This window comes from Paramisgurnus dabryanus, chromosome 3, assembly GCF_030506205.2.
Source record: "Paramisgurnus dabryanus chromosome 3, PD_genome_1.1, whole genome shotgun sequence".
Lineage (NCBI taxonomy): Eukaryota > Metazoa > Chordata > Actinopteri > Cypriniformes > Cobitidae > Paramisgurnus > Paramisgurnus dabryanus.
This window is the reverse complement of record NC_133339.1, coordinates 31,929,362-31,953,242: the sequence shown is the minus strand read 5'-3', so window position 1 is coordinate 31,953,242 and position 23,881 is coordinate 31,929,362. Positions and strand designations below refer to the sequence as shown.

Sequence of the window (23,881 nt, the reverse complement as noted above, 5' to 3'; positions counted from 1 at the left end):
TGATGCAATTTCACTTCCTGAAAAGGGCTGTGTTGCCTATACATCTTAAATTCAACTTTATACCTCATAGCCTACAGTTTTAGTGCCAATCATTCAAACATTTTAATGCTTTACACTCTCAAATGCATTTGTAGACAAAATTAAGAGGGTGTGGTTTGTGGACAAGGGTGTTAAGTGCAGTCTAGAAGCGTTGGGTGTTTCCTCCTAAAGCAGTTTGAAGCTTCCGCTCTGTGTGATCATCTTTTTTTAAGCGTGTGCATAAAGAGCGATAGCGGTCTCAGAAAGACACTAAGCTGATTTTTGAAAGAAAAAAAGAGTATATCAGGGTGGGGCTGAGAGGAAGAGTGTGGTCAACTGATATTTAACATAAAAAGTAATTAAATCAGTGAATACATTATAATCATATAATAAATTTATAGGTTTAATATTCCTTTCTTTGGTACAGTACATATGGTCCGATATGTATCCAATATCATAGCTCATGGCCCAGGACAAACATTCGCCAGTGTAAAGACAACATTTTCGGCTGTCACTATTGTCGCAACACTATTGTTTACATATTAAATAACTGACTAAACTACATTGTTGACATACAATAAGAGTATAGAGCTTTAAAATGAATATAGATGCCTATAGATTTTGATCTAGATTTGAGTTCCCACATTTTTAATGAAGCTTTCATTAATGGTCAATTGAACGCCACAACAAATTACCCAATAAAAGGGGATCTCACATTTATGAGGATAACAGACTGATGTAACGTAAATGGTTTAAGGTACTGATTTAACTATGTCACTGCTGTCCTACACTTAAACTAAAAGATTAAGATGACATAATCTGTTAGACATGGCCTCTTTTAGTCTCATGACTTCTCATAAGAGGTTTCCTAATTTGTCATTCCTCCACTGCAAGTTCCTGAATGAAAAGACCATGTGGAACTAAGGTGACAGTATTTGTACTGTTTGTTCCACCCAGATTTGGTAATAAAGCTAAAAGAGATCTATGTATTAGTAGTGTTTTTCCAAATTATAATAATTTACACTTCAAAAATCTCAAGTAAATGGATTTGTTTGTATGTGTGAGCCTTTTCTACAATAGGGCTCTGTGTAATCATAACAAACTGTCCTGTCAAAGCAGAATGTCACTTTTTAATTAAAACAGGAAGTGTCAATGACTAACTGCTTTAGTGAAATAATGTCACTGTTTTCATGGCTTTGTATAACAAACTCACCAAAACTGCATTGAACCGCTCCTCCAGCTCTTCCTCGGGGGGCATGGGTAGTTTAGGAGGGGCACTTTTCTTTTTGATTTGGGAAGGAGTGGGGTTCATACCACTTGTTGAACCCTTGGTCTCCTGCCCTTCATCCTGCTCTAGGCCGCCTGCTGCATTACCCATCACGACTTTCTTTAGGAATTCCAGGATACAGATCTGTTAAGGAAAGAACTGCTGACAATTCCAAAAAGCACAATCTGTGAAGAAATCCCAGACTGCAAATCACTGCTCCTTAATCCAGTGGTAGAAAAAATACACTGAAGCGTTCAAGGCCGGTCGGGTCCAGAACTCATGGACTCTCCTTGAGGATGTGCTGTCAGTAAAGTCAAGGCCTATAAAATGACCAAAACTAAGCGAAAACTGAATGTTAGTAACCTTGTTTACTCCAGAATGGTGTAACAGATTATGTAACTCTCAAAAGAAAGAGAGTTGTCAAAATCGCAGCAGAAAAAACCCAAATCTTCTTCGATTTCAAAATGGAGGATAAGATGCACATGCACTTATGCTTAGTAAAAAAATAACAAGAAATTCTTCTGTAAATACTCTCACAAGAAAGACGGTCCAAAGTTCACCCCTCCAGTGTCTCAATGTAAAACATGTTGATTACCGGTGCAGCGGGCCTTTATCCAGAAGTCTGTGTCTCTTGCTTGATTGTTGGAGCATCTTTCACAAAACTTTTTGCTTGTGTCCGCACCTTTCCTCCAATCAAGTTTCTTTCGACAGGCGATGCAGATGTTTATAAATTTACATGAAGGCACCTGTCCGGACACACTATTGTGTGTTGCTGTAATGAAGGAGAAGCAAGTGTGCGAGCAGAAGGAAACCACAGAAAAGCAGAAGCTTACCAGCTTCCTGAACACCTCGCACTACAGAGAGAGAGAGAGAGAGAGAGAGAGAGAGAGAGAGAGAGAGAGAGAGCGAGAGAGAGAGAGAGAGAGAGAGACAGAGGGTGTGTCAATTTGTTGTTACAGATACTAACTAAAATGTTTGTATTTGAAAAATAAGAAGGCCTTTGCAACTGGCCATGTGTTTAACTGACAACTTACATACTCATGTGTGGATTATCTAATGCCTCCTAGGGTATCTGATCCAGAAAAATTTTAGTTGAGTCCTGATAGCAATTACTATGTTAAAGTGTTTAAATGTTTTTTAAAAGGGCTGTCAATCGACTAAAATATTTAATCTTGATTAATCACATGATTGACGCGGGTTAACTCGTGATTAATTGCAAATTAATCAAAATTTTTATATGTTCTATATTTACCTTCATTTAACACTTTTAAAGGGACACTTTTTTGAAAATATGCTACTTTTCCAGCTCCCCTAGAGTTAAACATTTAATTTTTGGAATCCATTTAGATGATCTCTGGGTCTGGCGGTACCACTTTTAGCATAGCTTAGCATAGGTTATTGAATCTTCTGTAGTTACATCGTGTACTAAGACAGACGGAAAATTTTAAGTTGTGATTTTCAAGGATGTTACGCAGTGCCCGAAAATAGTCATCTTGGTAACTTTCAATTGCAGAGGACTTTTTTTTGGGCACTGCGTAATATCATTGCGTCTGCTGCAGCCATGTTACGGCAGCAAAGTCCTTAATAATTACGCCAGAATGAGAGTGTCTAGCCATATTGGCCTAAAATTCGCAACTTTTGAATTTCCTTTGGTCTTATTACAATGTAACTACAAAAGAGTCAAGTTTTAAATAGGAAAAATATCCAAACTCTTTGGTCATTTTTTGAGCGTGATGCTAATGGTCTAATCAGATTCAATGGATTATGCTAAGCTATGCTAAAAGTGGTAGCGCCAGACCCGGAGATTGGTGAATAGATTCCAAAACTGTAAAAATCAAATGTTTAACTCTAGGGGAGCTGGAAAATGAGCATATTTTCAGAAAAAGTGGGGTGTCCCTTTAAGTGTTTTAATACTTTAATCATCATGGGCATGGACAAATATGGACTCTGTATGCAAATGTATGTTTATTATTAGTGAGTCACCAAAAATAATTTTTTTAAAGATTTTTTAAGGTTCAAATACATTCCATACATTAAAATCACTGGTAAAACTAATAGATCTGGCACACACAAAGAAAAAACTATATCTGTTAAACTTTTTTTTTTCCTTTTATTGTTTGATTGACTTTGAGACAAAGGATCTATTATATAATAATATTTTCCCCAACAGTTAATCGAACCTTTACCTCAGACTTAACAGATTATATCTGCATGAATTCTTGCCAAAACAGATATTTTTAAAATTGTCAATCTGTCTATGTATGCATATATCGGGTCGCGTGCCTGTGTGCATGTTTCAGATGTGTCAGTCAGCACGAAACGTTTTCATGTCTTATCACTATTAATAACTCTTTAAACATCAATCAGGTCATGAACTTTATCTCTCTTAATAACTACTTTAACATCAAGCAAGTTCTGCATTTGTTTTTGTTTTCAGCATGATATTTTTAAACTAAAACCAAAATCGCAGTGGATGAACACAAATCATTTGTATTAGTTTAAGACGGGACACCTCTCAGAAAACGTACAAATAAAGATCATAAGACGTTTGATGTCTAATGCTGCATCTTAATTTATCCAACAACGTGCTAGGCCTAGGGTCAAACAGAAATTGTGTGTTACTAGTGCTAGTAGACTAAAGTTAGCATTTTTCAAAACCAGATACCCTGCCTTTAAGGCTCTTTACTTGCATATCCGGTTGCTACAGTATATAAGTTATACTTTCTTACATTTATATGCCATTTAGCAGCAGAATTGCCAGAAGCACAAAGTTAAAAGATTAAAGGAAGTTTAAGGATACTAAATTATTTTTAGGCAATTTTTCAGGACACTTTTATTACCGTTTAGACAAACAAACCTCCCCAAACTTACCTTTGGCTAAGCCAATTTTATTACTATAGGCCTATTAATTTGGTCAGGATGATCAGACAGTTTTGTGCCACAGCATTTTCAGTTTTCCTGAAATTCAAAATGGCTTACTTACAGTTGTCTCTGCATATTAATGTGAGATATGAGAAAGTATTTGAGAAATGTACACAGTTCAGCTGTAAAGCTGTAATAACTTTCACTTTGTATAACCTCTAGTACAGCACCACCATGTGGAAAACATGAACATAGACATAGAAGAAAATAGTACACCATTCCCATCTACATCAGTCTGTTTCTAGGGGTCTCAAAAGACTTCCAAGAGCCCGCAAAATAAATACATAAGTTAAACTAAAAGATAACAAGATCAAGTTAATGTCAAGATAAAATTTTTCTACTTATGCTAACCTTTAAAATTGTAAGTAGGGGGGTATTATAAGATCAAAAAGGATGAGATCGCGTGATCTACATGGAAATGGGACATTTATTTTTGTCCTCTTGCGCATTTTCAATGGTTATATGAATTTATAGTCAGCACAGTATGTAATTTAAAATAAGGGATGGGCAAATTTCTGTAAATTGGCTTCACAGTTTTAAAAGAAACTCCATTGTTAAATTTTAGATAATATCACATTTTTGCAGGACATCCTGTCCTTTTTCAAATTTAGCAACAAGCAAAACTTGTAATGACGAGAAACTGCATGTATTCCCAAAAGTTATAACCATAAAAAAGTTTCACCAATTAGTAAAAGTAAATAAGTTTCTCGTGCTAAAATTCAGACTGTCAGATGATGACCACTAGACGGCGCACTTTGTAACATCTCCTCATTATTGTTTATTCCAAAATGACGGAAAACAGCGCGTCGCCGGAGGATCCCTGGCTTAAAGTAGGCAAAACTATTGAAATAATTACAGTCTGTTGATTATCTCAGATGTTTCCTCTAAATGTCCCTCTTAAAAGTATCTCTCTTATTTGTGTAGGTCTCTAATAGTTGGTTTCACTCTTTAGCTCAGCTTGCTAGCCGTAAAGATCAGTGAGACAGAGGAACAATTATACCGTTTCCCCATGTGTCTACATTTTAACTAACGTTACCAACGTTACAGGGCTATTGAGACAACATATCACAGCAAAACACTGTCAAACTGTTTTTGAAATTAAATGCACTATTTTATTAGCTACTACTAGAAGGGAAACTGCGTGACAGATGTGTAGAAGTTCGTTCTGCTAAGCTAGCGTGGCTAGATTGATCTTCCCGAGCGTGTCTTAAAACTTCGTAAGCGACCTATCAAGAAAACATTTGGCATAATGTAGACTTTCAGTGTCTTGAAAAAGACTCTTAAGACCAAAACTAGATTTTGACGTTTTGTCCCGAGTGTGCCAGTGTGAGACTGTGAAGTTGGCACAAAGCATGTGATGCACCAGTGTGCTGTCTAGATAGGCAGCTTACCAGGTTTTAAGACGCAGCCTTTTTGTTTGACCAGTCTCTATTTTTACACCATGTATTGTCCCGTTCAGCACATTCTGTGTTCTTGCAGCATTTATATTCTTTCTAAAGAATAATGAAAAATAAAATATGCCCTCATTTCACTGTAAATGACAACTTTACATTATGACAGTGATTGCTCAGTGGGAGAAATATTATGCATGTCATTTAAATGCCACAGTTTGTGGGGTTGTTTGGGACACATCACAGTAGGGTGTAAGAGGTGTCCTAGATAAAGGACAGGTCAGACACTTTTTGTAGATTGTTTGATCTGTGGATGTTGTTAAGGACATTTCACAGCTGTATTATCTATCATCATGTCCCAGCAGACGGACGGCACATTTAGTGACGGCGGATTTGACCACAGTGAGTACCTGAACTATACTTTACACTTTAAGTTTATCACACTTTCATTGACTTACTATCTACAACGCTTGATCTCCACTGTATACAAGAGAATGTTAAATGTCAAATTATTAATATTATAAGATGCCATAATTGTTATTAACTAAATAAAATTTCTTTGCAGTCAGTCTAAATAATCGTCTATTGTTATCAGTAAAAAATATTATATTGGTGCATCTCTACTTTTTACTCCTTGTTTCAAAGTATTATGTTGTGAAATGCGGGACGTACAAACTGCATTTCTGTAGTCATTGTCACTAGGGCTGCTCGATTATGAGCAAAATCATAATCACGATTATTATTATTATTTTAAACAATCATAGTCACAATAATTTAACACGGTTACTCCATGACTCAAAAAAAAATGCATTTATTTTACCTTTTTAATAAGTAAGTGTTGCAATAGGCTACACGTGTCAAATACGCCATCAAACCACAGGCGTGCATTATTTTAAATTATACCACGGGTCTGTTGAATGCTGTATTCTGATTGGTTGAGAAATGTTCTACAGGTATGCATTATTTTTCAATAACCGCACACTTAACTTGTCAAATGTCTTAAAAATAGGCACCAGAGCAATGTATGTGGTAACCATGATATAAGCAAAATAATTGACTCCGGACCTTGGAATTATTTGAAAATAATGCACACCCGTGGTGTAATGTGCGTTATTTTCTTATAATTCAATGGCCCATCGTCAATTATTCATTACATAATTCAAAGGACCGGAGTCAATTATTTCGCTTATACCATGGTTCCTACAGACATTGCTTTGGTGGTTATTTTAAGACATTTAACAGGTTAGGTGTGCTTTTATCAAAAAATAATGCATACCCATGGAACATTTCTTAACCAATCAGAATAAAGCATTTTACAGTCTCATGGTATAAAGGCCGATATATCTGTGCATCCTTAGTATTAACTATAAAGCAACACAAGTTCTTAATACAGTATTTATGTATAGACCCTTTTACTATTTGTATACAATAATAACGTGGCAATGTATGCATGCGCAGTTTGGCAACAGAAGTAAGGCAAGAATCAGCAGTGAAACAACACAGACAGAGAAAGTTATTTTAAAAAGTTGACTTATCAACTTTTTCAACACCGGTACCAGATCCGTTTACTATAGTGGGGTGGATAGAAGACGTTAGCAGATGCCCAAATATAAAGCGACCGGATACATATATAAGTATATTAGTATATTATATTAGTGCAACCAAATGCAACAACCAGACATTTTGATGCGAGGAAACCATTTTAATAAACTTTCTGAGTTGCTAACACATTAGAACCAATGGGGAATAACACCACTTCTGTTGCCGAAATGCACGCGCAGGCTATTGATCACGTGGGCTGTAAAAGGGTCTATATTAATTTAATATTTAATACAAATTCTTAATACTTTTTCTCTGTATTGAGGTTTCTTTGCAGAGAGCGCTCGCAAAGGTAGTGTCGTTTCAAGAGCCAACAGCATTGGATCCACAAGTGCATCTTCAGTACCAAATACAGGTAACAATACTACTGATTCTGTTTCCAGCAGTTTTCTAGACTTGGTTCAGGAATGATCAATCTGGCACGTCTTTTCTGGAAGGTTTCCCATTAGTAATGGCTAACAGACTGTTGCCCTTTCGCTTTTATTAAGATGATGAAGACAGTGACAACAGACACGAGACTCCCTATAAGGAGTCGTACAAAGACCGGAGGAGACAAGCACACACGCAAGCAGAGCAAAAACGCAGGGATGCCATAAAGGTACCAATGTACAACAGTTTAGTATAGGAGGAGACTGCCGTTATTTTATGGTGGTGTTGCGGTTGTTTGATAGTGTCTGCGTGTTTATCTCCGTCTCCATAGAAAGGCTATGATGACCTGCAGTGTATAGTGCCCACGTGCCAGCAACCGTCTGAGTTTGCCATGGCTACACAGAAGATGAGCAAAGCTACGGTCCTGCAGAAAAGTGAGGACCTAAAATCTTGATTACCATTTCCGTGTCTCTACCTCTGGACTGGTCAAAAATTTAGCAAATCTTGTCCGTCTGTGTGTTTGTAGCCATCGACTACATTCAGTTTCTCCACAAAGAAAAGAAGAAGCAGGAAGAGGAAGTTTCAACACTTAGGAAGGAGGTGATGGCACTGAAGATTATGAAAACGTGAGTGGTTGGTTTAAGACAAAGCTTAGAACATTCTTTTGCAACTTTCTTATAAATGTAGAACCGTCACAATTTACTTCGAGATACTCTGGGCTTTCTTAAGACTTGACATTGAGCTGCGTATCTACGTATACTTTATATTTGTGATCATGCAGGAACTATGAGCACATTGTGAATGCGCATCAGAATAACCCTCAGCAGGGCAGCGAGCAGGTTTCAGATCAGGTGAAGTTCAGCGTGTTTCAAAGCATCATGGACTCTTTGTTCCAGTCCTTCAGTGCCTCTGTGTCTGTCAGCAGCTTTCAGGAGCTTTCTGCCTGTGTCTTCAGCTGGATTGAGGAGCACTGCAAACCTCAGGTATTACTCAAGTCCATGTTCACACATAAAAAAAAACCTATTCGCATTTAGGCTTTATCAAGTTTACACCACTCCAACGATCCAAATCTCAGGTTAATTTTCAATATTTTTTCCTTTAAATTCAAAAATTTAACCAAGTATGTAAAAAAATCTGCGTCAGATTCACTGTTTGAAAAACTTTGTTCTTGTTTACTGTGCTAATTTTGAATTTTTTTCACCCAAAATTTAAAATTAGCCCATTTTATACACACCCTCAAGCCATCATATGTGTACATTACTTTTTTTTATCAGCCAAACACAGTCAGAGACATATTAAATAGTATCCTTGCTCTTTTCAGCTTTATAATGGCATTGGATAGTGCCCCACTTTAGGGCTGAGTGATATATTTAGTTTTGCTAATATATTGGTATTTTTCCATTTGGGATATGGGATAAGTCAATACAGTCTATATCGGTATGGTCTGATATGACGTTCCTCTCTTCCAGAAATGTAGAGATCAGATGTAAGCTTTCAAACTAACTTTTATGTTGCGCACCGATATATTTCTTTAACAGAGGGAGGATAACCCTGTCTTTGAATTTTAATAAAGTTTACTGTGACATCTCAAATGAGGCTTTGACGTGCATGTAAACATTTAATCCCATAGTATAATCTGTTTTTTATGTGTATGCAAAGTACGCACATGTTTAAAGCACAACCTTGCAAAGCACAGTTTGACTTGTACATGTACGCAGAGCAGACATTCGACGCATGGGCATTGCGACAAAATGCAATGCATCTCCTGGGCTACATACTACATTTTCCCATACACGCATGTGCGACCTATACATACAAAGTACACGTGGTTACAAAAATCCAAAAGCACTGTATGCATGAAAACGGGACTATATTTATACTACAGTTTTTAGGGATGCACCGATACTGATATCGGCCTCGATACCACATTTTCTTAAGTACTCGTACTCGTTAAAAGTCCCCCGATACCAGGGATCGATACCATGGTCTGAGAAAAGTCTATGTTTGAGCGGCGTGTAATGGGTTAATGCCTCTTGTGTTGTCCAAAGAGGCAGAGTTTACAAAAAACTGGAAAACTAGTCACTTGTTTTTTTGTTAAATTATATGACTTAAGCTGTTACCTGTAAATTTAAATCATGTTTTTTATTAAGTACTCTGTATCGGTATCGGCAAGTATTGAAATGCAAGTACTCGTATTCCAAAAAAGTGGTATCGTGCATCTCTAACAGTTTTATTCCACTTTGTAATAAATACAAAGATATGTATCGCGTATTGCCATACATCCCAAAACTACGATATATGAATTTTGGTCAATATCACCCAGTCCTACCCAATTTTTAAAGCTCCAAATAAAGTATCCATCCATCAAAAACTAATCCGTACGGTCTAGGTCTAAAACTAAATGTATGTTCTTTTGAGGCAAAGTGATGTATTTTTATAAAAAACTTTATATTTCAAATAAACTTAGACATAGACTTGCTATGTTTCCGGTACTATGCAATGGTCACCAATTACATCACTTGCCCACCACAGCACCACACTCACCGTCATTTTTATAGTAACAAAATTATTTAGTGCATTTAGAGAGCAAACACTATCAAAACTAAAAGCACAAGCTGAATGTGAGTCACCGCAAAGATAAGCAGCAGGTATCACATTTCATTTATCACATAATCAGAATGAGGTGAAACCAGCTGACTTACAAGACAATGGCAGAAACCACATGCTTATTCATTTTGTAAATAAAGTTTTATGTTTAAGCGAGTTTGTCATCGTTTTGTTGTTGTCTTTTTACTAAAAATAAGAATTAACCCACCGTTCAAGCAGGTCTTGAAATGAAGAAAAGTGCCATTATTTGTCCTGATGCTGAATCCATAACGTGCTCCTTAAGCTTGGGATGGGCGGGCTTCCATCCGTACAACATGTCAGAAGTGCCAGCGTGCACGGCTCACGTCAAGCACATCATTCAAACAAGTGCATTGCAGCTAATTCAAGGGTGAAAGTGAAATGCGCACGGCCACATGCGCATTCCTAAGCTATTTAAACCCGCCTACCCCACCCGGTGATACCGGTATCACCAGATTTGTCACAAGTCGAATAACTGGTGGTAAATTTCTTCACCATCACATACCTGATTGCAAACTTTATAAGCTACAGCTTCAGAAATGGGGCACTATCCAATGGCATTACAAAGCAGAAATTAGCATTTAATTTTGGGGTGAACTTTTTCTTCTTCCAGTTCGTTTAGCAAAAAAAGAAGTGTTTTTATATATAAAAGCTAACGAAAACTCACTGACTGACCGTATGTTGTTGACAGACGCTGAGGGAGTTTGTGGTGACTGTGCTGCGGCAGGTGAATGGACAGATGTACTGAAGCTTTGGAGCCGTCTGCCTCTCAGGCCAAGGGTGTAACGTCTTTACACCCAGCTATTATCCGATTCAAAAACACAGGGACTGTTTCTCTCATAAATACACACTATGCAGCAGGGAATAAGCACACTATTAGACTGGGGTGCATTCAAGAACTTGAAACATAACAGTGCATTTATATATACAAGTATTGACTGATGTACAGGTATTGGGAGTGATTTAATGCAATAGTTCAGTGAGTTCTGTTGTCGGGTAGGTTTAATGTGCTTTTGTCTTTCATAACACTATGATACAGTTTTGTTTTCTCTTTTACATTCAGGTGATTAAAAACCATCTTTATTAATATCTTCTAAAGGGTGAGGAATTGAATGGGGACAAAATGTCTTCTTTACATTGCTGTTGAAGTTGTTGAACACACCCCAGTTCAATCACATATTTCAACACCAGTATTCTTATGTTCAACCGGGCTTATGTTCGTATTGCTGCTTTACATTTGCCTATTTGATTTACACCCTAAGCTGTGCAACAAAAGATGCATACATCTATCAAACTGCTCAATCAACTGCCATGTAATGATTAAACTGGCTGTGATGAATTAATTTATCTTTACCTCATAATCTTAACTACATCTGCGTACAGCTTACTTATGGAAAGGGGAGCTGGGAGATTTGTAGTTCAACTGTGATGTGACATTGTCATGCACCACACGTTTCTACCTTTTATTATTTTAAGCAGTTGGTTTTAAGTCAAAAATCGGCTGTTCCACATGCTTAAATATCATCAGGCAACGCTGAGCCAAGTCTGATATCTTAGTTCCTCTTTTAAGCGACTGTCCTTGAGATGCTGTGACCAAAGATTGCGGTATCTACTGTGCGCACAAACAATAAACCGACATTTATTTGTTTAGCTGTATTACAAGCTTGTGTAGCTGAATAATGTCCAGTGTTTTATTCTATACATATGTCAATAGTTTGTGTTCTTGTGATCGATATGTTTTTTGTGCTGCGTGCATGCTGTTCATGGTAACAGCTCCACGTGTTGTGACCGCCCAAATATATTTATCATTTAATGAATGTTATCAAACCAAACAATAATGGATTACAATTGAAGTCGACTCAGGAAAACTGTATGAAGACTTTTTTTAAATAACAGATGATTGTACAATCATGCTGTAAAAGGGACATCTTTAAATATCAAGCCATAGTGGAGAGAAATGCTAGCCTCACAGAAATGAGGCTAAATCATGTTACTGCTCTCTTGTGCTTTTGGATTTCTGATGTCAAGAGAATTTGCTTCAGATATTTTTGTATCAGTATAATGTTTAATTCAAAAATAAACGTTCAAACTTATTTACAATGTGTTTTTCTTTTTCAACATTTATACATAACATTTTTAACAATGCAGTTCTCTCTGTATCCCAGAATCCTTTGTCACGTTCCAACTGTTGGAGCTGCTCAACTGGTGTGCCAGCAACGGTATCCATGGCATCGAAATTAAATCCGTAATTCTTACATCAAATGTTGGGTATTGTCACTTTATGGTCCTCATCTGTTTCAATCCCAGCCTCCTCCTGATTTCAAACACATACGCACAATATAAAAGAAAGGCTCGGTTGGGAAACATTAACAGTAAAACAGATGCTGACAGGCCATTTAGAGATTATTGCTCTATGCAAACTCATGTTTTTTGACCTGTCGGCTTCATATAATGATAAAGGAATAACTCACCAGAAATTGTTTCTTGCTCTTTGGGTAGCCCTCCAAAATAGATCCAATCATATCAGAAACCTGACAAGAGTGAATATTACAGTTGGACACTTTCAGTCTCACTGCATGTTATGCATAAACCATAAAAGTATCTTGAAGTACCAGTCTCTTTCTTTTCCTCCACTCCTTTACGTAGGTCTCTCGCTCTTTGTAAACCTGTATTATAAGAAACAAATTAACCAAGTATTGGTGTATAATCGGCAGATATAATCGGCAGATAAAAGCCACTACCGGGCATCAGCGGATATCTAAAAAAGACAGAAAAACACAGATTCAGACCTTCTCCCTCTCCTCTGGGGTCACATGGTTTGTGGCTGATGTGATTTTACTCAGGCGTTCTTTGTATGAAGAGCACTCTGCCTCTAGTTCCTGTATCTGGATCTTCATATCAGCTGTGGTTAAAGAGCTGTTTAACTCTTTAAGCTCTAAGGACAGAAAGATAAACTTGAACTTTGACACCCACCCACTCACATCTGTTCATCAAGTACCGATTCATATTAAAGGGCACCTATTTCATTGCTAAAAACTATGTTATTTTGTGAATTTGGTATAATACAATGTGTTTGCGTCGTTTAAACATTATTTTCCACATACTGTAAATGTTTGTAGCTCCAGATTTCACTCTCTACCTGAAACGCACGGATTTGTACAAAACTCATCGATTTGAAAAGCTCTGTGTCCCTGATTGGCCAGCTAATCTGTACATTGTGATTTGCCTGAATACCTCTGATGTCAGTTGGAAATGTGACGCTCATTACCATGTTTGAAAGATTCGCTCACAGTGCAATGCTAACAGGAGTAAACTTACAGGTTGTCAGTCTAAAGCGAAAATAATTGTGATAATGTCGGACGGTCTTATCCATGTCAACAGGCCCAGTGTGTTTGTTGTAGTCCCTTCAATATTTTCACATAAGAAATGTTTTTACATATATATAGGGGGAGGATAAAGAAAAAAGCAGATGTGTGTATGTAAAAAGCAGATAGCACATGCCTGTGTCTAGTTGCCTGCAGCTCTGTGAAGTGCTTTGTACTTCAGCATTGAGGTCTGCAATGCGACGGTCCATCGTTTTGAGTTCAGCATCACTCACATCAGCAAACTGAGACTGGGGGGTATCAGAGATAACAGCAATACTGGAGTCACAGCTGCCTCATCTTCTTCATCTCATCTTGTTTATGGTGTATCATAGTATGTGATGAAGTGGACCAACCTGATCTGCAAAGTAGATCTTCTGCTTGCCATAGACTTTTTCTCGAATCTTTCCTTCCTGGGCCAGTTGCTCCATGGCTTTGACCACTGCCTGGAATAAGTGCAGGGAAACACATTCCCTTTTTTGGATTACTGCATAAAGGTCATTTAACATCATATATCCAGTCATACTGTAATACTAACGTTAATAGATTGCTGATGCACATACAGAAGCACTGAATGATCATCACAGACTCTTGTGATGTGTATTACAAAACAAAGGTAGCGTTAATACACTAACGACGTGTAACGTTACATCGACGAACTTTGATTTAAGACATAATATTTTAATTTACCGTTTTACCCAAGCCGCATTGTTTCTGTAGGTTGGTAAAGACATCTTGAGCACTGTACGGTCTGTTCTTCTCATTCAGGTAAGCGAGGATCTGTGTTACACCTGATTGTGAGAAACAGAAAAAGAATCACGCAAAGTTGAGCGCTGATATTAATGAACCAAACCTAACCAAAATAGTCTTGATAAAGAATTACACACCTGAGTTGTCTTTTTTACTCATAGTTTATTTATTAAGAGCAGAGCTGTCAGCGATCTGCACTTCAGGGTTGTTTACTTCAGTTTGCATTCGCGCGCCGAGTTGAATTGTGGGTCTACGGATGACATCATATCCGTCATCACAAAACGTGTATTTTCCTCTGTGGTATTTTTCCTATGGTGTGTTTTTTGCGTTTTGTACAATGTTTTTTAATATAAACGTGTATACTACAAATTATCTTGTCATTATTTAATATATCTACATAACGAGGTTTTATGTTTACAAATTTTTATTTAAAAACTGTTTTGTACAATGTTTTTAATATAAATGTGGATAATACAAATAATCGCTTCATTATTTAATATATCTTCATAACGAGGTTTATGTTTAACATTTTTATTTAAAAACTGTTTTGTACAATGTTTTTTATATAAATATGGATAATTCCAATAATCGTGCCATTATTTAATTTATCTACATAACGATCTTATGTTTAACATTACTATTATAATTATTATTATAAACGTCTTTATAAACATTTGAGAATGCAAATCTTTCAGGTGGAATATATATTTAAAGATAAGTATTGTATTAAAGATTAATTTTGTATTTTCTATTTTTAAATTATATAAAATTCAATATCCTTTACAAACATGTAATTCATAAATGTGGTTCTTGAAATCACCCCACTTAAAAAAAATACATTATTTTAAAAAGTAAATATAATATACAGTATTATAATTTCTTATTTAGTGTTTCATGTTTGTGTTTATTAGTTAATTATTGTTTTGTAGTTTTACAGAGGTTGACGTATTAATTATTATATTGTAGATGCCAAAGTTTGCATTTTTAACTTGTAATGTTTTTATTAAATTTAATGACTATGATAGAACAATTAATAACTTGAATATGTTCATTCATCAGTTTATTGTCTTACACATCAAAAGTTATCAAAAACTGATTACAGATAATCAAAGGAGAAAATACTACTGTACAGAAAAGAAGATTTCTGACATTGCAAAATCCAGCTATACAGAAAAACTTCAGTAAAAATGTTCACACACAAAGAAAGGAAAATTTATTTTGTATTTTCAGCCTTAAAATGACAAACTGCTGATTTATATTGAAATCTCTGACAACATCAATGGATGATACTGGATGTCAATTCTTTCACGTATAAACCAGCACTTCAATGTTTCATTTGGATTGCTGGTGAGTTTTGTTTGGTTTAACCTGTTTCTCTTCAAAAGATAAATGGACAATTTATCAAGGTGCATATAAACATGTTTGAATAAAAATAATTGACTATGACCAACTTAAAGTGTACACATTGAAAACTATTTATGCCAAAAATCAAAATAGGACAAGATCAAAAGGCTTTGTAGTCTATAAACTAATCACAATCACTTCAACCATTTTCAAGTAACAACTGCCCCACAAATTTGTCGTCACGCATAAGGTATCTCAAAGCAAAACAAACCTATTAAACACAGCAATCCATGAAAAGTCAGGATAGGGCTTAACAAGCAAAAAACAATTTCAGAAAATGTTAAAATCACAGCAAATTAGGAAATTTCAATCCAATAAAAGCTACACTTTTAACATAACTCAAGTTTGTTGGAAGAAGTAAGACATGGATATGTAATAATAAACATACTCTTGTACAGCAAAAAATGACAGATTGTAAATACACCAATGATTAGAAAGAATCTGCTTCATTACCCACTTCATGAATCCTCTATTACTTAAAATGTATTCTTTCATACTTATTTTCATCCTCCAAAATTAAGCCTAAAATGAACATTCTTACATATTAAACTAAAAACCAAAACCACAGATGTGCATTCCATTTATTTCAAATGATAGAAAACCAAAAACACTTGATTGATCCATCTATAATAAAAAAACCAACAACTTGTTTGTATCTCCCGAATCATGGGTCTCATCTGTGTTGGGGAAGTTCAGCATCTACTAAGAAAATAATTGAAAGAGAAAAAGGTGCAAATGCTTCACAAAGCAAGAAAATCTGAGAGCCGCTTACAATAAGTGCTTTTAAAAAAGCTCACTTCTCAAGTGTCTTGAGAAAAGACCGTGGTCTTAATGTCACTATTGCTTTATCAGACACCTCTGCTCAGTGACATTTTTTTATCATTGTTCTTGCTGATTTATATTTGTATACATAAGTAGTCTTGACTCTGTATTGATGGTGGAATGTCTCATTTGGTCCCATTACCTAAGACACAAATAATGCTACCTGTATGAAACAGAAGCGTCAGATGTCAAAGACCTATAAGACATGTAGTAGAAAGGTATTGTGTTGATTCTGCTGGTTTACAAGTAGTTTTTTATGTTTTTATGACTGTTATCCTATTGCTTAGCCGCCAAAACAAATTGGAGTCTTTCGCATAGGAGTCTCAAGACATTTTTATGAAGACACAAAAGCTCAAAAGCATAAAGAGAGATTCAAACTAAAAACAAGATTTTTTCACAGTGATATCAACTGAAGCCAGTTAGAGGAATCCTGGCAACTGGAACAAAATATTACATTAAATGGACAGGACAGCTCCCATGTCTTTATGCATTTAGCTTCTTTGTGTGAAAAACTGCGTCAATATTCTTTGCATTTTCTCTTAGCATTCCACTGGTGAAAATTCTAGAGTCATAATTTTCAGTTTTAAGTAAACTAGTCCTTTAACTGTGCAAAACAAATACACTCTCTCATTCGTAGATACAAAGATAAAATCTAAAGCATTTCAGTAGACACATAAACAAACACTGCAAACTTCTACATGGATAAAGGTGCATGGGACAGGTACAAATATGAGGAGCAGATAGATAGAGGAAGTATCTGCAAGCTGGGTATGTTTCAAGCACAAACGCACATACGAAGGGCTCACTGTGGCTTCCTCAGCAGACTGGATAGGAAACTGGCTCCCTGGGTTCTGTTCTGGCCACCCTGGCCCTCTCCTAACGGATCTAATTGGTTTAGCTCTGACTGATCCAACATCTCAAAGTCTTCTCCATCCAAGTCCAGGTCCGTGTCAAGCTCCGAGCTTGACTGCTTCCTGTAACCCCTCGGCGGTCCTGCCCGCGGGCCACTCTCTCTTCGACGACCTTGTGGTGGACGAGGCTGCAAGGCCCCAGAGATTGCTGCTTGGATCATGTTGCTGGCTATAACCCCTGCCAGGTTACTAGCGAGGTCAGAGGTAGTATTTATGGAGCCTAGGGACAACTCTGGTTCAAAATCTTCCTGGTCAGAGTCCATCTGGGTATCTAGGTCCAGCATTGCAGAGGTAGTGCCGCGAGGGCCGGAGACAGCGGCCGAGTTGAGACTGGGGAGCCCGAAGCTCGCATCATCATCATCGTCCATAAGGGTGGCATCTGGGTTGATAGAGGGAAAGTCTGGAAGTCCACAGGCAAATGATTCTTCTGGATCACTGTGCCGGTCTAGATCTAATAAATAAATAAATAAACATTACATAATAGCATTTATACAGAGGAATGGCCAAATAACGATCAAAACATGCAAGCATAATCATCTATAAATATAACAATAACTTTTTTGTAAAAGACCAGATCAGAATTCAACATTTGTTTCCAAAGATGCCTAAGGTGTCTTACCCTCCGATCCCTCTGTGAGGGGTGTCTGACCCCTAGAGATGTTAAAAGTCCCATTATCCATGTATGACACTTCTGCATCCGAGTGTTCAGAGTCAGTAAGGGCTAATTCTTTAGCAACCACTGCTTCATCAAACTACAGGTGGAGAATATATAAAGCATTAGAAGCATGATGGATAAAAATTCAATTTGGTGTCTTTACTAACACTGAACTCCTGCAAAGGCTCTGTCCTTAAACCTAACAATCCACTCACCATAGGGCAGAACGCAGCCAGTTCCTCTTCACTGTCACTGGCTTCATCTGAAGCTCCCCTCTTTATAGGCTTACGGAGGACTACACACACAAAATATAAAAAGGTCAGTATTAATAAATTCATGTGCACATAATTTTCTAGTTTTGTAGACATAATTTAGTCTAGTTTTCATGCTTGTTAGCATTCTGGCATGCACTTTGCACAACTAATCGCGGCGCGTGTTTATGTTCACACAGAAGCATCTCTGCCAATTTTACGGAAATTTTCTGGGACTAAAGTGCTGTGTGAATGGGGATTATGTTGCGGTCCACTGTGATCGGCTGTTGTTACCATGACGATCATCTCGGGGCCTCGCTTCAGACACACCCTCTGTCAAGTGTTAATGCTGAATGTACTGTAAGTAGCTTAGACCATTTGATAGACATAGGCAGCAATTTGTTAGTATTTTGATTGGTGCTGGCTATGTCTATCATTTTTATTTATGCTCCCAACTTCCCACTGCCAATTTCATGGCTGTTGCTCATAGCATTGCATCACAGTCAGCTAGATTTCAAACTACTTGTCTATGACTATTCTGAGCATGTTTGACACAAGAGTATTAAAGGGATAGTTCAGCCAAAAATGAAAATTCTGTCATGATTTACTCACTCTCATGTTGTTACAAACCTGTATAAATGTAGTTGTTCTGATGAACACAAAAGGAAGATATGTTAATAAATGTTTAATTATAAATGTTTATAAATGTTAAACTTAACCGTTCGTGGACCCAATTTATTCCATAGTATTCTTTTGTCCTACCATGGAAGTGAATGGGGTCCACAAATGGTTTGGTTACAAACATTTGTTAAAATATATTCCTTTGTGTTGAAAAACAAATTAATGCAGGTATGTTGCAACATGAGAGTGAGTAAATGATGAAAGAATTATCATTTTTGGGTAAACTATCCCTTTAATGACATGCATCCGAAGGGTTTTTTCTTTCAGACCTTTTTACTATAGTGTGTGCTAAACTAAGCTTTACTTATGTCTGACCCTGACTATTAAAATAGTTTCCATACTCAGACACACAAATGCAAATCTTGGACCAAATATAAAGAAAATGCTGAGTTTGAATCTTGAAATAAACAGTCAAAAACATACATGTGTTGTACTTACACTGGTTATCTATAGGCTTTGACATCATGTATCCTTTGGAACTGAAATCCAGCCACTGCAGGGCCGGTTCCAGCTTCACACATGCATGCTGCCACAAACGATAATACAACGCCAATGGGCAAAGCAACACACCCAGCACTGAGAGAGAAAGAGTGTCAATATTTTATAATTGTTTAGGGACTGGAAAGAATGATTAAGCCTTTCTGCAACTCACAAGCCACGTATGAAAGCACCAGTCCAGGAATGCAGCGCCCCACCATGGCCAGTAGTGTAAACAGACCACAAACCAACGTGCAAAACTGTAAAACAATGAAGAATTTTAAGATTTGATAAACCTAAAAAAAATGCCTTCATTGCATCTCAAGTTAGTAAATTATCTTTGTAATAAAATAAATAAATAAATGGCATTACAATATTCAGGACATTGTCACTTGAGTTTGACAGTGCTTCTGGTCAGATGGGTTTGAAAGGAATCTCACCTTTCCTGGTTTATGTTGTTTGAACTGCACAATATCGGCTGTACATGTAGTCACTGTAACCCATACTTCAGCCATGTGGTGGCATAACTCAGGGACACTCAATGTCCCAGGATGCACCAGACCCCAGCTGACAGCCAATCAGAAGGGAGCAAAAATATATTTTAGTATATTTATGCATTGCTTCTTAAATAGACCAAACCAAATCTGAACATTTACAGATGCGTTCACATTACCTTTCATTCTCACTCTCATCTGGCTTTTTAACTGTAAAAAGCCAAAAATAAAACAACGTCAGATGTGCATTAGGCCCATGCTCTGAATTACCAAACGTAAAAATAGAAAACAGGTTAAAGGACAGCTGAACAACCAGCAAAATCACAGTAAGAGTGAGCAGTTATAAGGATCATTTGTTTTTACTGTATTACTATTTGCTAAATTAGTTTTTCACAGCTTTCAAAAATATGTATTATTCACACCTTTATAGAGAGTAGAATTTTTTTTTCTTATGACAGATCTCAAAGCTGATTTAGTACCACACAATATTGGAAATGTTTTCCCTTATAACAAATAAAGTTAATAAAGCCAATATTAAAAGAAAATTAACAAAATATAAAATTTTATATTTTATAATACGGTGTAGTTCATGGAAATAAATTTTATTTTCACTTTCATAATTACTCACTGCAAAAAAATGACTTTCTTACTTAGTATTTTTGTCTTGTTTTCAGTAAAAATATCTAATTTGAGGTAAATAAGTCAAATTTATATATATAAAAAAAAATACAATTTAAGCAAATGTGTACTTAAAACAAGCAAAAAAAAAATCTGCCAATGGAAAAAGAAAAAATGTCTTGAATTAACCGTTTATGAAAACGTAAACTTATTTCAAGAATTTTTTTCTTATTGCATTAGCAGATTTGATTGCTTGTTTTAAGCACAAATTAACTTAAAGTTAATATTTTTGTCAAAAAACTAGACTGTTTTCTAGGTCATTTTGCTCAAGACAATACATCTTATTTTAAGAATTTTTAGATATTTTTACTGAAAACAAGACAAAAATACTAAGTAAGAAAGTCATTATTTGCAGTGAGCTGTGTGAATGAGAAAGGAGATAAGCAGTACATAAATATTATGTGTTAAGTATGTCACAACAAAGGAAATAAAGATGTTTTTATTGTAGCATGTATGATTATATCATAAAATAAAAGATGGACAAAATGTCTCAACAAAATGATCAGACATTGCAACAGTAGCAGGTGTTAGTAGAAATGCAGGAGTAAAGGTCGTATTTACCTTTGATTTTTGGCCAGATTTTAGTCATCCATGTGTCGACACAAACAAATAGAGCCAGACCTGATGCCAGAACAAAGAGCAACCTCAAAGAGCTCAGAGCAAAAAACCTGAGAGAAACATATAAAGGAAATGTAGTTATGAGTGAAACACTGTAGTTTGCATTATAAGCTCTAACAATGTTTCATGATTACAATGCATTTCATGCTGTAACACCAGCTCTGTTGTGGAATCTCCAAACAGGCCTGGTGATAACATCTGTCCTGCTAAATCAATGAGGAAATCATCGCTCCGCAGGTGTTTCCGGTCTCTCTCTTCCTGTGCAAATCTCATGTGACATTTGCTGCATGACATGATGCTGCGAGGATGTGGATTTCGACAGTTTCCCAGCATCAGCCCGTGCCATAAAACTTGACCAAAAGGTAAACCTGTGGTGAGACTCTCCGAGTGTGAAAGTAGACAGCCTATGCTGTTTGATAACAAGATTAAACACCAAAATGACACAATCTGTAAAAAGCCGCATAACTGATATGAGGTTTGGGATATTCTGGGATGGCAGTGATAGGCTAGCCTATGTCTGAATGTTTGGACTTCCATGTGCTGAATAAAATATAATAAGACGTAATATAATAAGATTTCTCATTTACATTAGATCTTTAGTAAATGAAAGATAAATCAGAAAGATTATTTTCAATACTTTGTGACTAAGTATCAACAACAGTGTCTGTCTTTTCTAGATGAAAATCACTGCATTCAGAATGCACGTCCTAAAATAAATGAATGTCTTAACAAAGACAGAAATGCAACACGTCCCATTCCTCTGCTGCTCATTGAGGCAAATAAAAGGAGATAATAAGATCAGAGGGAATGAACACTGCATCCCTGAACAGAAAGGACAAACAAGACCATTCAACCTATGATAATTCTGTCTTCCCAGCAAATCTTCAGCTCCTTAAGCATCTCTAATATCTTCATGTGTGTGTTTAATGTCCTCTACTCAACCGTAAAGCTTTTCAGACATTTTAAAATTGAGCATGGTCAAGTTTACATTATGGATGCGCTGATGTGTGTATCAAAAGCATATAGGTTTCCAGCTTAAGACTGGCCTGAAAGTAAAAACAAAAGGAATCAAGATGTTCAATACTTGGCAGGGCTCAGGTCAATCCCAACCAACCGGTTTGGTAACAAAGTTGGCATGGAAATTAGATGCATCAAATGAACTGACATGGGATTAATATATAGGTACTTTTTGCTAGCTGACAACATAGATAACACACATCACCTGCATGTAAAACTCTAGATTACAATAGCATTAAACAAAAATCAACTCTGTAATTCACCAAATCACACGGTTTTGCATGCACACAGCATTGAGTGTTTACAGTAGCACCAACACAGCCGGTACTCCCTGTCTAAATATAGGCGGCCATCTGTTTCTTATCTCAAATTAAAGGACCAAAAGTCTGTCACATACAGACACGTATGCACTAAGATAAAACAAGTATAGCATGTTTCACACGCATGATCAGAATTAATAATGTTAAAGGTAGAACTAGAAGGTTGTAAACAGAACTGAGATGAAGCTCACCAGAAGATGACATTGACGGTCGTGTAGAGTAGAACACTATGAAGGGGTCTTTCCCAAACTAATACAGACTGCAGATAAGTGATCAGGCGCTCGTGCGGTCCTAATCGCTCCATCAGCATCGTTTTCACCGCGGAGATCTGCTCGCGATTTATGCCAGAGCCGCTTCTGAGGCCGACCCTCTCGCGCAGCTTTCCAGAGAAACCGCTCTCTTCGGTCATGTATTCTGCTTCACCCTTATGAGACATACTTATTGGTGTTTTAAATGTAAAACAACAAAAATAACAGCAAAAATAGCAGCAATGTGAGGATTAAACAAAGCCTAGATGTTTCGTAGGTACAGGTCGCTGGCTAGCTTAGCCTGAAGCGTCGAGTAGACCTCGTGCGCTCAAGAGGCTGTCGCGAAGCGAAAGGAAAACAAAATCCATCGTTGAGTTCAAATATATATGCTATTTAGTTTTAATTTCTGTGCCGTTTCTCTTTAATGTTTTCGCCGTGGCACTGTCATGCCCAGGCGTTGTTTTTGTCTTGTTACAACGAAAGCGTGGAGGACGGGCTTGATCTGGCCAATGGCATCAGGATTATCAATAGAGCTGGTGAATAACAACCAACCCTAACTGCCTAACCCAAACCCATCATTCACAAAATACTTTTTATATGTCTTAGCTGCAAGTTTTAATTCTTACAGTTTTTTTGTTATTAGTATTCGTTTTATTCAAGAAATCCCAATAGCTTAGTTTGGAAATTCCTTCCACTAATTAATCAAACAGTATTTCACATTTGAACATGTGACGTATGTTAAACTCATAAATAAAGCAATTATTTAGTAAAAACTCTTATTTTGCAAGCAGTTAATGCAGTGTCTACAATTAATTATTTATCTCATTAATCCTGTTTAAAAGTGATAATAAAGACAATAAAAAATCTGATTGTTAGACGATGAATTAAGGACTGTACTTTGAATACTTTGGAGGCAAATTTGCGTAAATTTCACGCAGCTTTGATGGTATTGGTTACCTTATTCTGCGTCATTCATTACGTCAAAAGTAAATTTTAGATCTG

The 23,881-nt window shown here is 36.5% G+C and overlaps 4 protein-coding genes across 7 annotated transcripts in view; 1 reads left to right on the top strand and 3 right to left on the bottom strand.

Annotated features, from left to right (window-relative positions):
* fmnl1a (formin-like 1a) overlaps nucleotides 1-10,776 on the bottom strand; it is a 31,727-nt gene extending 20,951 nt beyond the window's left edge. Inside the window, exons 1-2 of the mRNA XM_065255519.2 lie at nucleotides 10,382-10,776; nucleotides 1,232-2,139 (exon numbers count right to left, since the gene is read on the bottom strand). Of these exons, the coding sequence (XP_065111591.2) occupies nucleotides 1,232-1,396 (165 nt within the window). The 5' untranslated portion in view covers nucleotides 1,397-2,139; nucleotides 10,382-10,776. The remainder of the gene's footprint in view (nucleotides 1-1,231; nucleotides 2,140-10,381) is intronic.
* On the top strand, nucleotides 4,937-12,284 carry mlx (MAX dimerization protein MLX). Of its 4 annotated transcripts, none has more exons than XM_065255522.2 (8): nucleotides 4,937-5,037; nucleotides 5,961-6,000; nucleotides 7,475-7,552; nucleotides 7,686-7,795; nucleotides 7,898-8,000; nucleotides 8,093-8,192; nucleotides 8,348-8,549; nucleotides 10,883-12,284. In XM_065255522.2, exons 1-8 carry the CDS (start codon nucleotides 4,996-4,998, stop codon nucleotides 10,937-10,939), a joined length of 732 nt encoding a protein of 243 aa, XP_065111594.1. In that variant the 5' UTR covers nucleotides 4,937-4,995; the 3' UTR covers nucleotides 10,940-12,284. The 4 variants fall into 4 exon arrangements, with proteins under 4 accessions (XP_065111594.1, XP_065111593.1, XP_065111592.1 ...); XM_065255521.2 differs by having other exon boundaries at nucleotides 4,942-5,037; nucleotides 5,964-6,000; nucleotides 7,463-7,552; XM_065255520.2 differs by having other exon boundaries at nucleotides 4,949-5,037; nucleotides 7,463-7,552.
* An 82-nt stretch (nucleotides 12,285-12,366) lies between these two features.
* On the bottom strand, nucleotides 12,367-14,556 carry psmc3ip (PSMC3 interacting protein). The gene is made up of 8 exons (XM_065255524.2): nucleotides 14,441-14,556; nucleotides 14,244-14,344; nucleotides 13,910-13,999; nucleotides 13,693-13,804; nucleotides 12,981-13,126; nucleotides 12,804-12,857; nucleotides 12,663-12,722; nucleotides 12,367-12,505 (listed from the first exon to the last, which is right to left on the bottom strand). Exons 1-8 carry the CDS (start codon nucleotides 14,460-14,462, stop codon nucleotides 12,449-12,451), a joined length of 642 nt encoding a protein of 213 aa, XP_065111596.2. The 5' UTR covers nucleotides 14,463-14,556; the 3' UTR covers nucleotides 12,367-12,448.
* Nucleotides 14,557-15,346: 790 nt separating this feature from the next.
* retreg3 (reticulophagy regulator family member 3) lies at nucleotides 15,347-23,408 on the bottom strand. Its single transcript, XM_065255525.2, has 9 exons — nucleotides 22,823-23,408; nucleotides 21,238-21,344; nucleotides 20,178-20,208; nucleotides 19,945-20,071; nucleotides 19,680-19,764; nucleotides 19,466-19,603; nucleotides 18,311-18,390; nucleotides 18,060-18,192; nucleotides 15,347-17,891 (listed from the first exon to the last, which is right to left on the bottom strand). Exons 1-9 carry the CDS (start codon nucleotides 23,065-23,067, stop codon nucleotides 17,332-17,334), a joined length of 1,506 nt encoding a protein of 501 aa, XP_065111597.2. The 5' UTR covers nucleotides 23,068-23,408; the 3' UTR covers nucleotides 15,347-17,331.
* Between the last annotated feature and the right edge of the window lie 473 nt (nucleotides 23,409-23,881).